Raw genomic sequence first — 15113 nt, forward strand, 5'->3', positions numbered from 1 at the left:
TCCTTCCTTCCTTCCTTCCTTCCTTCCTTCCTTCCTTCCTTCCTTCCTTCCTTCCTTCAAGTTCTACCACCCTATGCTCATACAAGGCAGGTCATGATACATAACAGAAGTATTAAGCACTCAATAAATATCTCTGAATGAATACATACATTTTTGACATTTTACTATGTTATAGGGAGGATATCTTACAGTTCTCTTATGCAACCTTAGCAATTATATAAAGAGGGCTTTTGGCCATAGGGCATGTTGAAACTGGAGGAGAGTACTGTATGTATTCTTCAAAGCGCAAAACCTACCACCTTCTGTCATTGTTTGCCTTTTAGCTCTGTGACATAGTATCAACTGACACATGAAAAATATGTTTTACATGGCCATACTTAATAGCTAATTTACATGATTAGTAAGCACTTACCTTTTCAATTGCCTTATAGTGCAATATGTATTGTTATTTGTATTCTCCTCTGACAGGTGAGGACCCTATTGTCCTGAGGTTAAAATATTTGCCAAAGGGTCTATAAGTAAGATGTGGAGAAACGTCAAACATGTCAGACTAAAACATCCAGTAGGTATTAGGCTTTGAGAAAAGCTGTAGTGATATGGTACAAACATAAACTCAGAGATTTTACTGAGACTCAGAACTGCTACATAAGTGCTCCTGGAAGCTTGTCTGGAATGTATACACTCAGGCCCTAGATTTATAAACCAAAATCTATATTTTAGCAAGATTAACAGAGGCTCTGTTCTCCTTTGAACATGGGTTTCATCCATCAATGGTTATCCTCACAAGTATTTAACTCTTTTCCTCACTATTATTCCTATTACAAAGATAGGAGAGTGCACCATGCTATGAATTGCCCGATACTCATCTTAACTAAGTAGATTAAGACCTACTGAAGAGGAAAAGTTGAAGTTAGGCTTACATCTTCTGTAAGCTATCACCCATCAAGTAGCCTGAATACCTCGTTTATTGCCCTTCTTCATTTTTATATATTTCTGTGTGTTTATATATGTTTGTCCTATTAGGTGTGATGGCTAGAGGTTAAAGACTGATGTCTTTCTCTACCCTATTTTATGAGGCCCAGTAATAGGATCCAGAAGTCACAGGTTGACCTCATTGTCAGGTACATGAGACCTAGGGACCCACCTGTTGCTGTAGTAGATTTATCCACTCTTGCTACCACTCCAGTGTTGCAGATTCTCAAATGAAACACACACACACACACACACCTTATTTTTTTAACATACCCTAAGCAGTTCAATGGCAGGGCCACTCTCAAACCTCACGCAGCTAGCACACTCCCCTCTGATAGTCGTGAATTTTTATGCACTAAACCTATATACCATCTTGGCTGCCCTGGGCTGCAACCCTTCTGGGCCATGATCCTCGACTCTTATATGTTGGCTGTCTCTCTGTCCTGCAATTCTCAGGCCTGATCTTTCTGCTTCCCCTGCATGGCAGTTCTAAATCCTTCTTCCCTGGGTTCCTTTGCCCAGGAAATCTAAAGTCCCGCCTCTGTCTCCCTGCCCAGTCATTGGCTGCCAGCAAATTTATTTGCCAACCAGAGCCAGCTGGGGGCAGGGACCCTAGGTGTCTCACATGATGAATTCTTGTGCAATTTTTGGGAACCCATAATGCAAGCATTAAACCAAATCCACAACGTCTACCATCTCTACTTTCTTTAGTGATAGGGTTACAAATATGTACCACCGTGCCTGGCATTTACGTGGCTGCAGGAAATCCAAACTCATTTATGTGACAAGCACTTTGCCAACTGAGCTATTTCATCGGCCCTCAATACCCCTCTTTTACCACTGATACATGCTTTATAGACATAAGTAACTCACCGAAGTTAGTCAAGTTTGAATGTACAGCCTTGGCTCATATTTCCCATATTCTTCCTGGTTATAAGCCATGAAGATCGAGATCACATGGCCATTTGTTTTGAAATGGCACTCTCCTAAAGCTGCTCTCTTCATCATTTCCATTTTAGACTACATCTGGAGAAGATGTTCGCGACTTCGCCAAGGTACTAAAAAACAAATTTCGAACCAAAAGGTATTTTGCGAAGCATCCCCGAATGGGCTACCTGCCAGTGCAGACTGTGTTAGAGGGGGACAACATGGAAACGTGAGTAGTGGCAGAAGCAAAGCAAACTTGCATTTGATATATCTTTGAACTCCTCCCAGCCCCAAACCCTCCTTCACTCCCAGATGCAAACAGTCTCCAAGCTCCTCTCCCTTGTTGCTTTTAGTTTAGCTGAAAAAAAAAACCCACAAACAATCTGATGTTCAATTACATTTTTTTCTTGACAATTTTCCAAAATTCAAACTTGACCTTATAGGAAGAAAAAAAAAAACCCACAGCAAAACATCATCACAAATTGCCTTATAAGACTTTTAAGAGCTATGGGACTGTTTACAGATGAGTGATGACAATATTTCATTTTGATTTTCTTCTCTCATAAATCAGTGGACATGTGTGTTTTTGTATCTAATTGTGTGGTCATACCTAGTCACTCTTTTCCACTTGAGAGAACTACCCAGTCACAGGAAATGATTTCCCGGTAAGTAGGAATGAGTCTACTGGTCGATCGGATGCTATCTTTGCCTCCTTCCTTTAAACTTACTCCTTATATTTTCCTGTACTTTGATGGCAATCTCACAGTTATCTGTTTGGCTTTTCATTCACCTTATACTTTTAGTTGGCCGTTGCTTTCCATGGTTTAAACCTAATTTGATTGTATTTTATTTATTCCTTTTGACCTTTCCATAATTTCTGTTGCCACTGAGTTTGCTTGTGTCTCTTTTCACCACTTCATTTTTGTTTTGCAGTCCCGTTACTCTGATCAACTTCTGGCCAGTAGATTCTGCGTGAGTACTTTCGCTAAGGGTACTGCTACCGCCAACACTCACTTGCTTGATTTATCTTTTGCGTTTGTTTGTTTGTTTATTCGGCTTGGTTTTGTTTAAAGACATTTTAATTTCCGATTTTTTAATTTTATTTTTTATTTTTTTGTTGTTGCTATTTTCCTTTTTCAGTAAGTGCCATCTACCATAGGTACAGAGAGTCCGGATAGTGCAAATCTCTCTGCTGAAGTCTAGCCAGCAACAGCCTGGCATGAGTTCTAATAAAAATGAAAAGAATTTTGTAGGTTTTAGCTGTCTTCCTGGAAGACATCTTTATATTTTAGATAGTCCTTCAAATATAGACAAGAAAGAGCCTTCTGTTTGGATAATGGCATTTGAAAGCCTATTTCTTGAGACATAATACATGTCAGACCTTCAGAAGGGTGACGGCGTATTCCTTAGAAGCAGTTGTAGCTGGACTACTAAGAAAACAACATCTATTTTAGAGTATGACCCTGAGTTTGGTAGACTAATTTCTCTGAAGTATATGGATGTTTTTAAAACTTAAGGTATGCCATGCTGTTTGATAACTTCACAAATATGGGGTTCTGATTTTTAATATAAACTTATTTTTATCTCCTCTGTAAAACATTCAGTTCATAAACTGTTATGCCTGTAAGCAAGGAAGAAGTATACTATAGTCTGATATCAATACTGATTTGTTTCGGTTTATATTGGTAGAGAACTATTTTGGAGCTATGTATTGTAGCGAGCACAACTAGTCCTAGCTATTGAAGAGGCCAAGTCAAGAGGATTAGTTGGGTGAACCCAGTAGATTGAGACCATCTTGAGTACCGTAGTGAGACTTCTTTCAACAATAGAACGTATGAGATCTTTTAGAGATCTTTGATGTGTACACTAGAAAAAAAATACCTACATAAAAGTTATATGGTGTTTTCATAATAGTTTCAGTGTAGCCTTATCAAATTATTTAAAGTTTGATAACTCTAGCCTATATCAAGTAGAGAATAACTTGAAAGAGTGGCTTATGTAAGAATTTAATTTATTTCATTCTTGTATTATTTCCATATAATTTAACTTAAAAGATATATAGAGAAATATGAAGTATTAATTGAGATATATTTTAGGTCCTTCTTGTCCAAAGGAAGTAGAAGACTTTTTTTTTTGCTTTTAGCCCCACATTATTGTGTCATGTAATTCTGAGAGATTGTACCTATTGTCTCTTTTCTTTATTCCTAATGCTTAAACTGCTTGAGAAGCTACTAGATTCAGATATGTTTCTTGCATGATGGTGGTAATTATTACCTCCAACCTGGGTAGTCTGTTTCTAGAAATTGAAAACCTTTATGAATATGGACATTTGATCTACTGAAGTTCTGAGATGGCCAAGTATATAGATTACTCTGTGTTAGAAGAAGTTTAAGCAGGGAAGAAGTCTGAAGAATGAGGATTCAGAAGGGTTTTTTTTAAATACTAAAAGTAACAGGAAATAGTCCCTTGAAAGGAAAGGAGAAGATACAATACAAGTTAATGGGAAATAATCTTCAGAGTCAGGTTAAAGTAACTTCATTTAAGTAGGGGTTGTTTGTCTTTTTAAAACTTTGAAGCACTTTAAAACTCAATGTCATTCTTTATTAAAATATCTTTCTAACACCTAAAATATACTCCTAGGTTGCCTTTTTATGAAAAGTTGGCTAGATTATTCAGAAAGAGTGGGAGGTTCTAATTTGAATGAAGAAAACAAACCCAGCAGGCTAGTCTGTACTTTAATACTGTAATTTTATTAGTTTCTACTCATAATTTTCTAATAGAAATGTCTATTGTAAAACTGTCTTATTCAAGCAGAAGAATTAGGTACTAACATGTTTTATTTTGTAAAGATTTATTTGATAGTAACAAATCTTATGATAATGGTGGTATTTAATCTATTTAATATGGAACACAGACTTGGAAAGCTTCCAGTGATACAGATCTTTTGTATTTTTCTTAGACAAAACCCTTGTTTTCTTGTATCTGTCATATTATTTTAAACTAAATCTAGCATCGGCCTTTCGTTTTGTTTATCCACAAGTGAGACAGGCTAGCAGTGTTCTTGGAGCTCCTCTGCTTTCTAATCTAAGTGCATGAGAACTTACTTATGGAATTTCCACGAGAGACAAGGTGGTGTGTAAGATGGCATTGGCCAAATGGATTCTTGGGGATAATTGGAAATGATCCTAATTGGTATATTGCTCTGTATTTACAAAGCAGGAAGTGGGAGTCATATTATTATTTCCGTTTGGAGGCTTTATACTTAGGTTTATTTTTGGAGTAATTTTTATCAATTCTTGGATTTGAATTTCTTCTCTGACCAGCACTTTCTTTTTGCTTGTTTTCTAGTATAGCAAATGCCTCTTGTACTTTTTCACAATTCTAATTATTACAAGTTCTTATACTTATACATGCTGTACTAGGTGTTATGTACATTAATAGAAAAAATAAGTTGAAGTTATCCTCGAGGTTGAGAATTGAAGCTCTGTATGAGACTTTTGTGTATGACCACAGCAAACTACTTTGGATTTCCATGCCTACTCCTGGGTCTTGTATTTGCCTTCTTTTTACATAAACTACCACTGTAGCAACTTGCTGGTCAGCTTTAGCTTACAGACACATATAATTAAAAACCTGCTCTATTTCAGAGTATATTTACAAGCTGAACAATCCAAGCATTAAATTATCTTTCTTTGCAGTGATGATTTCAAAACAAACCTTCACAGTTTCCTAGTAATAGATAATTCTAAGATTCTATAAAATGAGCAGATGAAGTCTCCAAAAAATGAAGTGAAAAGTCACAGGGGAATCTTTGGATCTGTGGACTGAGTTGAAGAGTCATCTTTTTTGTTTTCACATGAAATGTGAACATATTTTACACTTGGCCTAGACAACATTGCTCTCATTTACATTTGCCTTAGACAATCTGGTAAGACAAGACCTTTATCTCTCAAGGAAGGCTTCCAGTTCTCTGGTTGGTTGTTGTAGTGTGTTATGATTATCTTACTACAATGTTTCTTTGTTTAAAAAATACAAATTTCAAGCACATTTTTTATGGAAGTCTATATGTATATGAGAAAATCAAACACTTTTCTCTTCATGCCAAACAGAGTCGTTGAATGCTGTTTAGGTATTAGGCTAAACCAGAGGTCTCACCAATTATATCACTTCTGAAATTTGGGTTCATATCTTTCTTTATCTAAGTCCTTTCTATGTCAGGAGAGAAGTGGAAGAGACCTTTTATTGCATTCCAATAAAACAAAAAAGCCTAAGTCCAAACAGGTTTTTAGAGCATTTTCTTTTTTGGATAAGAAAGATATAAAAATTTCCCAGATAATGACTAGATCAGATATAAAGTATGAAAAACATTAACCTTTCCAAAAATTCTAGCCTATCCAATGAAGCAAAGGTATGTTTTAATTTTCCTACAGAGCTATTATGCTCATTTTTCCCCTTGTTTTCCTGTCTGATTTGCAAGTACAGTAGCCTCAATAAGAATTATTCTGGATACCATGATATCTGACTAAATTTAGTTATTCTTTTAAAATCATTTATATGACTTTGAGTCATTCTATTTTCTCTATAAAATACTAGCGTAATACTGCTGTTAAGTTAGTAAAATATCTTAATACATGGAATTTTAAGAACTACTCAAATGGCATTGAGTACCCCATTGGAGCTAAAATTATTGACTATAAATGTACTAAGGAAACATAGTTTCCATTGTGCTCAAAGATACTAGTCATAGATGTGTGTAAGCTATTTTCAGTTTTCAACCACATAGTACTAAGACAACCTTGGGACTCTAATATATGAACATTTATAATAAGAGGGTATAATGGTATGTAGACTTCCCCCCCACACACACACCTTTTGTGTAATTGAAACTTCCTAGGGAAGTTTTTCTTTTATCTTTATGTGTTTTAAGAAAAGCAGAAATCATCTCTCAAATCTGGCTTTAAAATACTTGATGCTGCCTTCTATTCGGGAGCATCTACTTGTGCGTTATTTGTAGACTTGGAATAAAGTCATTCTAGGCCATGTATATAACATAAGTGTGTGGTGGGGTCTTTTTCTCCAGTAACGGGTGGTATCTATGACTAATCACATTTTCTGCCTTATAGGCCTGCCTCGTCCCCCCAGCTTTCACACGATGATACTCATTCACGCATTGAACATTATGCTAGCAGGTATGAGACTAGTTGAATGCCAGGCCAATATTGATTGAAATAACTAACCAAGGAACCTAACCTATAATAATTTTAAACAAATATTTTCTTTCTTCCTCAATCTTTTCTGATCTCTACTAATCAACTTGCCCTCTAACGTGCATGCCATTCTACTGCATGGAGGTGTTAGACACCAACAACAGCATGGATGCAGACCAATCTTACTTAAACCCTGGCCTTTCAACATTTCTGGTAGCTTTGTTGCATTTTGTATTCTGAACACACTTGTTAAATTGCCTTACAAGTCCTCTAACTTCCTCAGAAAACTACTAGGCTAGATATATTAATCTGTGGAGAAAGAGTACTGTGTTACCCAAACAATATGAAAGCACTGGCCTTTGGTTTCTGTTTTATTTACATAATGTACTTTTAAAAGATAACAACTTTCTTAACTCTTGGACCTTTCTGTACCACCTTCTTAGTATTTGAGAGGACTTTTATACCTAAACACTGAACTCCTAATTATATCTTGTGCTTGTTAAGTAAGTATATCCAACTTTTTCTGGTTGTCGAAAGACTTTATGATTAAATTGGTGGCAGAACACATAGAAGACTTACTGTGAATCCATCTTTTATCAACATCCTGATGACTGGACATGCTCATCAATTGTGGCAAGCATTAACTAGCTATATGTGTCTATTGTCAGTGAAAAGATATTAACTGTCTTAAAAGACAAGGGATAGTGTAAGGTGTGGGTTTGCTCTTAGGGAAGATTTTCTCAGTGAAAGGAAGATTGATCTGTAGGGGGAAAATCCCAAACAAAACACCAACAAAATATAGCTTCCCATAGTTTTTACATTAGAAATACAAAACTACTAATTAGCTGCTTCAACTGGATAAGACAACACACACATCCTTTAATTTGAAGGATTTCTTTCTCCTCTTGCCATGAGTTCTTTAGTTTTCAGGAATGTTCACTTAGGTCTTGAATAGATTCTAAGAAATCACATAAGTTTTAATGAGCTTTTACGTTTTTTATCAGGCTAGCAGAAATGGAAAACAGCAATGGATCTTATCTAAATGATAGCATCTCTCCTAATGAGAGCATGTAAGTATCGCATCTCTTTTTACAAAATCTTCCTGACGATGAATTGCTTTGAAGGATGTAGAGGTAGGACAGTACAGAATATAGGAATTAGCATCATATTCATTTGATCTTTCAAAGTCATTCATTGACTTTTTTCTTTAATTCTTAAAAACTTGGCACAGAATGAGCTCACATAAATGCAAACATCAATCTAGAGTAGCAACAAAACTTTTTACCTTATTTACATCTATTTAATATCATATGATTACAATTTTGACCACTAAAGAATAAGGTGATATTTGAAAGTAATAAGTAAATAGGATTTCCTCTATTCATGGGAATTGGAAATAAGATCTTCATATATAATTTCTGTACCCAAATACTGTTAGGTTGGCATTTTCCTTCATTGGATTGTGGTTTAGCATCATTATAGAAAGGGAGTCTTGTGAAGGGTTTGCAGATGAGGGAAGAAAAATACAGGTCTTAGTTTGTCCGTAGGGTGATAAGCCAGCTTGGTCAGGCTGTACGAAGGAGATGCATTACTGTTACAAATGACCAAGAACCTACTTGGCACTAAAACAGACATCATCAACAGGTTTGGGCAGTGCTCATAGTACAAAACACAGAGGAATATTACCATAATCCAAGTAGATGATGACTAGGGAAATGGAGAAGTGAGCTTAGTGAAGAAATAGAGGGTCCACTAACTGAACAAATAACGTGGAGAATAGAAATTAAGTCAAAGTTCAGTGATGCTTTCAATTTGATAAGCTGCGGTAAGATTGGTTTAACACCTTACTGTGCAGAATAGGTAAATGAAAGCATGGTAAAGTTATCCTGTGTAGTTTTTGTGGGAACCCAGAGTCTTAACTCCAGTTAGGAAAAGGACCTTCCTAAGGATTAACCCAAAGGAAGTTGTATGAAAGTCAGATTTCTATATAAATATTGAATACCATATCATCTAGAACATAGAGATCAATGTAATAAGAGAGAAGTTAACACTCAGCCATTTACTTCAAACAGCTATCCTTTTCCCAGTTAAAGCTGCGCTGCTATGATGTAATCTTCCACAGGAAGGAAGTAGCTAAAGAACCAACTCAATATAAAAGCTTCAATGATTTCCTTCTTTGGCTCTCTCATTTTGATATTTGATGCTCTTAACTTTCACGTGAGTTCAGATTGTATCCATATGATAGTTTCTAGCAGGCATGGACTGCCAAAGAGAATAGGAAGAGAACCTTAATTACAATTATACCTTACAGTTAAATATGGGAAGTCCTAGCAATAAAATTTCAGAATTTGAGGAAGGGAATAATAAATTAACTATGCAATAAGTCATGATTGTTTTATTTTACAACAAAATTCAGCTTTAGCTCATTCTGAGGACATGCAATCCATTTTCACTCTGTTGTTTGGCAAAACACCATTATTTAGGCCCAGTTTTGGTGGATTAGCTGATTTCATTTTAATGCTTTTAATAGCAACAATAATGGTAATATTCATTATTATCATTATTTTTGTGATGATAAGGCTTTATCTCTGGGTCTTAATGCATGCTAGGCAAGTACTCCCCCACTGAGATATATCCCAGCCCTCCAATAATTAGTTAATTTATTGTATCACCACCACTTATCTGATTTAATAAACCCAACATGGATGCCTTAAGGACATTTTCCTAAGGACTTGATATTTTAAATGGGGATTTAGGTGGATATGGCATGCTGGTCATGAAGGCACAGGCCTGTAGTCTCAGTACTCAGGAGGCTGAGACATAAGGACTGCGTTTGAGGTCAGCCTGGGCTATACAGAAGTTTCCTCTTGAAAAATAAAATTAAACGGGTATACAAAAGGGAGTATACAAGCATCTTCTTAATGAAATGTGAGCAGAAACAAAGAGCTTTACTCTCTCATTAAGAAGAAAATGAAGTTCCTAGAACTTGGAGGTAAAGTGGAGTTTTCAAAGACTTAGAGTACTTCAATCTGCAAACAATCCCTCCTGAGTGTTATTAGAAAGTTCCCCTTTCCAGGAGACTGCGGCTGCCTCTCAGAAGACGCTCCCCCGCCCCCAACTAATGGTTTAGGTTTAGTGAGGAATGAGTTGTTCTTGTCCTCTTTTAATCAGTCATCTTAATGTCTCCACACACTTCCCCCCCTTACTTTTTGTGTTTCTATCTAAACAATAATTAAAACAACCATTTATCCATAGGTTAATTATTGTTATCATCCACCTCTGAGACTTATAAGTTAAAATTAGCTGGCTGAAGCAGTGCTTTCCAGTTTTTGCCTTCCACTTAAGATAATATTTACTATTTTAAGAACTACGTGTCCCTCCCTGCCCAGTCAGTATCAGTAGCATGGCTAATGGACAGATTATCTTGACAGGTTTAGTAGCAAAAGCACTAAATGGACATTTTTATATTTTTAAATATTTATTACTTAACAACAGTCTAACCTGTTCATATAGACTCCTAGTCTTTCTGGAATTCTGTCTTTCATTTATCTGTGTAAATAGGCCAGTGAGTTTCATGTGGATTTTTGAGAATGAAGCATTTTAAATTGTCCATCAATAGAATAGTAAACCACAACCTCCATATTTACCCAAATGTCTTTAGAATAGGGGACCAATAGGTCTGACTAATTGTTGAGAGCAAAGAAATGTTTCCATTTTCAAATACACACCTGAGTCCCTGACCCAAGTACAAAATAAGGGGGGGTGGAAAAATCAAAACCTTTGATTTTATTTTCCAGAGATGATGAACATTTGTTAATCCAGCATTACTGCCAAAGTTTGAACCAGGACTCCCCCCTGAGCCAGCCTCGTAGTCCTGCCCAGATCTTGATTTCCTTAGAGAGTGAGGAAAGAGGGGAGCTAGAGAGAATCCTAGCAGATCTTGAGGAAGAAAACAGGTGAGTTGTCTTTGTAGCTTTGTCCTCGGTATGCAGAGTGCATACACTTGCACATGGAGAAAAGCGCCAGGGCTCCTTACCTCCTCATGTGATGTCTTAACTGTTTGATAAAATAATCTGTTCAGCTCCTTTTGCAGATTCACTTTTTTTTTTTTTGGTCTGAAGAAGAAAATGAGTGCCATATAGCATGATTAAGAACTCCTATTTTAGTTGTAAAGGGATTAATGTTAATGGGGGTATTGGGTTTGTTGCATGTGTTCCATAGGTTTTGATATGTATGTTTTTGAGATTAGAATTTAAGAAAAAAGCAAGTAAATTAATTGATGATTATGTAAATTTAAATGTGTTTGGCCATAGTACCAGAAATACTTAAGGAAATAGGTTCATTATCTTGGTAAAACTTAGAAATAGTATATCCTCTTATTTCTCATCAACTACAGACATTGCTGCTTTTGTTCATCTTCATAGTAGATTAGGTAAGCCATTCCAGTTGTTAGACTCCACCTGTAAAAAGAAGTTCAATATGAAAACATCAGAAACTGTTGAAAAGGAAAAGTCAAGAAAAAATTCATGATGACTGTAGAGCAGATAAATCCTAACAACCCAGAATATTGTGTGGTATCAGGATAATACAAATCATTGGCCTTTTTGTTTTGTATTACATTTACTATATCACAGGTACCTTGGTTAGGGGAATTTTTCATATAATCACCTGTAATCACAATGTGGCATTCTACAGACAGTGCTACTAGGCAAGTCTTTAAAGGCCTGACTGCTCAAATATGTAGCTGAGTACTTTCATCTCTTTTGGTTATCCCAAGGCAGCAAGACTTCTTAATCTAGCCAACTCACCATGTTTGAGAACCAATGTGCTAAGGGAGAATGTCCCCTCAGCATGAAATACCAGACTGCCATTCATCCAGTCCCTTCTGATGGCACTACTAGCCTTTCAGCTCTTAATACCGCTGACCTTTGCCTATAGCTCTTTATCAAGTTGGCTTCCTGTTAGTTCCTTGTCCGTTTTCCCAATAAATCCTTTGCACTGACTAGTTGTGTATCTTTCCAGAACCACAGTATTCTTTCTTTATTGAATTTCTGGATCTTGAAAGAACACTCAGCTTCTCAGCAAGGCATTGAAACCTTCCACTGTTTCCTCTTTAACTTGCTTTGTCAACTTCACCCTTCTTCTGTATGACCATGCTGTTGCAGCCAGGATTTTACTTTGTGTTCACCTACTTTCTGGGTCATCTTCAAGCTGGCTCTCCGCCTATATCACTTTAATCTTTGCTGAGAAAACTCCTTGACACTCTGCCCTTTTACTGTCTGTACCTCCTTCAAATGTATTGTGGCCATTCCATGATAAACATTGTGTTCTCTAGTTCTGTCTACCACAGTAATACCATTTCACTACTCAGAGCATGTTTGGTGAAGCATATATATATATATATATATATATATATATATATATATATNTGTGTGTGTGTGTGTGTGTGTGTGTGTGTGTGTGTATGCAAATATAGCAAGGAGATCACATGACTACCTGCAAAGATAAAATATTGTATATCTGGGGAGAGGAGATTAATGATAACTTTATTTTCTAAGCTATATTTATAAAAGTAGAAATCAAAAACCATAATACCTCTTCTTCTATTTTATTGGTAATAGTCACTAATGATAATAAGCAATAATACTTAATAGCCATTCATATTAAGTCTTTATCAAAATCAAATGGGAAGAAAATATTGTCATTTTCCTTATAAATAAAATTGAATGTTGCTGAAGTGTAAATACATTTTTAGTATATGATCATACTATTATTTAATGTACCTTTTAGCTCATTAGTCAGGACTCATGTCTTGTTGGTGGGTAGCGCATGCACCCTCCATGCCATGGAAACCAGGTCAATGAGTGTTGGAAAAGAATACTGATAATGCTCCTTTGTGTATCATTTTATGATTTTTCAGGGCACTGTTTCTGGTACTGGGGACTGAATCCATGACCTCATGTATTCTAAGAACCTATTCTACCACTGAGAAACACTACCAGCTCATCATTGTAAAAGCACTTTAATATATTTTAGATCATTTAATCTTTCTAAAAGCTGTACAAAGAAGTACGCATCTCCTTTCTTTAGATGAGAAAGCATAGGCTGAGAGAGGTTCGAATAGCTTGCCCCAGATTTCACAGCCAGGAGTGGTAGAGATAAATTCATACCAGGTTTATTTTTTCACACTCAAAATAGCCAACTCTACCTTGGATCAGAGAATAAAGAGTCATTCTATGCAAATGTCATCTACATAGAGACAGGGTTTATTCCCCAGAATATGCCTTACCTTGAGAGAATGTTTGCAAAGAACAAATGTCCCTGAATAAACCAGTTCAACCACTTTACCCTGAAATATATCCAGGCTTGTCACTGAAAATGGGATGGTTTGTTCTCTGAAAGAAAGATTATATAGCAGAGCTCCTTAGTGCTCCAAAATGAGACCTCTGCCATTATGTGAGTCTTTCTAGAGGTTATCTTGAAAAGGTCACAATAAGCCTTTTCTTCTATTACTTAGTTCTATTTTCACCTCCTACTGAAATCCTGAAGAAATGTCTCTCCAGAGCCCCCTCCTGGGAACAGCCTGCCCCTGCCTCATTTTCTCTGTTCTGTCCTCTGCTGTCTTGGAGTTTTTATGAAAGAGATTCAGGGCCATTCTGCTTCGATGAACTTTGAATTGGGTGTTGCTTTAAAAGCCTTTAATTTGTCATTTCCTTCCCTAAGAAAGCCTGGGAAATCACTGAGATGCCTTTTCTCTGTGCCTGCCAGCTTGGATATTTCCCAAGACAGAAGTAGGCTACAAAAATGACAAATATGAGCCAAACTGAAGGAAAAATGAGGAAGGATGTTTAAAATTAAGATTGTAATAAATGCTTTGGATACAGACTTTTAATATATATCTGCCTATATTTAATGTATGTGTATGGATATTTTATGTCCTTATTCTCCAAATGTGAATTATATGAAATTACAGTTATCAAAAGAGAGCTGTTTGGAGACTATATGTTATTGAATTCTATTAATTATTCTTATTCACAATGTTCCTGGTCCCATGACCTGGGAAAACACAAGGTGACTATTGTAGACATGTCTCAGAGATGTCTTATCTATGACATTAAGATTCCTTTTTTCTCATTCCTCATAAATAAATTTCAAAAAACATTTGTTGAATAAATTAATGAATGAGTGACTTAAACTGGAGATGAATCTATCTTGGTTTTTAAATGAATGTGGTTTTTTAAACAAATATTTTAAATAAACCTAATTTCATATATGAAAATATTTAATTGAGCTTTTGTTATTTTTAATCTCTGTTAACTTTTAAAAATACTTTCCCTTGCATTGATTAGTAACAAGCATTGCTTCCAAATTGCAAGCTCTGATTCTTAGCTTTTCTGTAAAGATAAAAATGAAGCTGAATCGGTCTCTGGAGTTTTCTGATAGTGTCTCTCAGAAGTTTGGGTCATTGGTAATATTAGTTAGCTTAACCCATCCTTCATGTTTCGTGTTCATTTCTGTGTCATGTCTATCACTCATTACCACAGATAACTGAGGTTTGTCTTTAGTTGGCAGAAGCCAGCTGAGTTTTGGGAATTTGGTACATCCTGTGTCCTTAGCATTATCAACTCAGAGCTCCTAGTTCATCTCCTTTCCTGTATACACTATAGCCTGCAGTCTCCTGACTTCAATCTATTCTGGGAAAATGCTAGCATGTTTTCTATATTAAGTGATATAGTCTTTGCCCTGAATTCCAAAGTATGATCTTAGCAATGAAAGAGTAGCCTTTATCAGAGACAAGGATTCCTTGCCATTTTACTATCTGCATAGTGAATTTGCTAGATTGTTCCTAAGTCTTAAATGCAGGCAAATATGAATTAGATAGACTATGAAGTCAAAAGGCAAATAAAATTGTTTTCCATTCGGACAGTGAGGATTCAGTACCTTCTCCTGCCTTGGTTCTTGGGCAATCAGGCCTTTACAACTTTGATTTGTTTTTCTTTTGTTTCA

The 15113-nt window shown here is 36.0% G+C and overlaps 1 protein-coding gene across 12 annotated transcripts in view; it reads left to right on the plus strand.

Annotated features, from left to right (window-relative positions):
* Dmd (dystrophin) overlaps positions 1–15113 on the plus strand; it is a 2621826-nt gene that overhangs the window by 2557420 nt on the left and 49293 nt on the right. For 7 of the 12 annotated variants that reach the window (XM_029534037.1, XM_029534040.1, XM_029534041.1 and 4 more), the window contains 5 exons: positions 1992–2128; positions 2833–2871; positions 7023–7088; positions 8111–8176; positions 10904–11062. In XM_029534037.1, coding sequence (XP_029389897.1) covers positions 1992–2128; positions 2833–2871; positions 7023–7088; positions 8111–8176; positions 10904–11062 — 467 coding nt within the window. The remainder of the gene's footprint in view (positions 1–1991; positions 2129–2832; positions 2872–7022; positions 7089–8110; positions 8177–10903; positions 11063–15113) is intronic. The other 5 variants (XM_029534038.1, XM_021187617.1, XM_021187614.2 and 2 more) reach the window with 2 other exon arrangements.

The sequence above is a fragment of the Mus pahari genome, chromosome X (genome assembly GCF_900095145.1).
Source record: "Mus pahari chromosome X, PAHARI_EIJ_v1.1, whole genome shotgun sequence".
Lineage (NCBI taxonomy): Eukaryota > Metazoa > Chordata > Mammalia > Rodentia > Muridae > Mus > Mus pahari.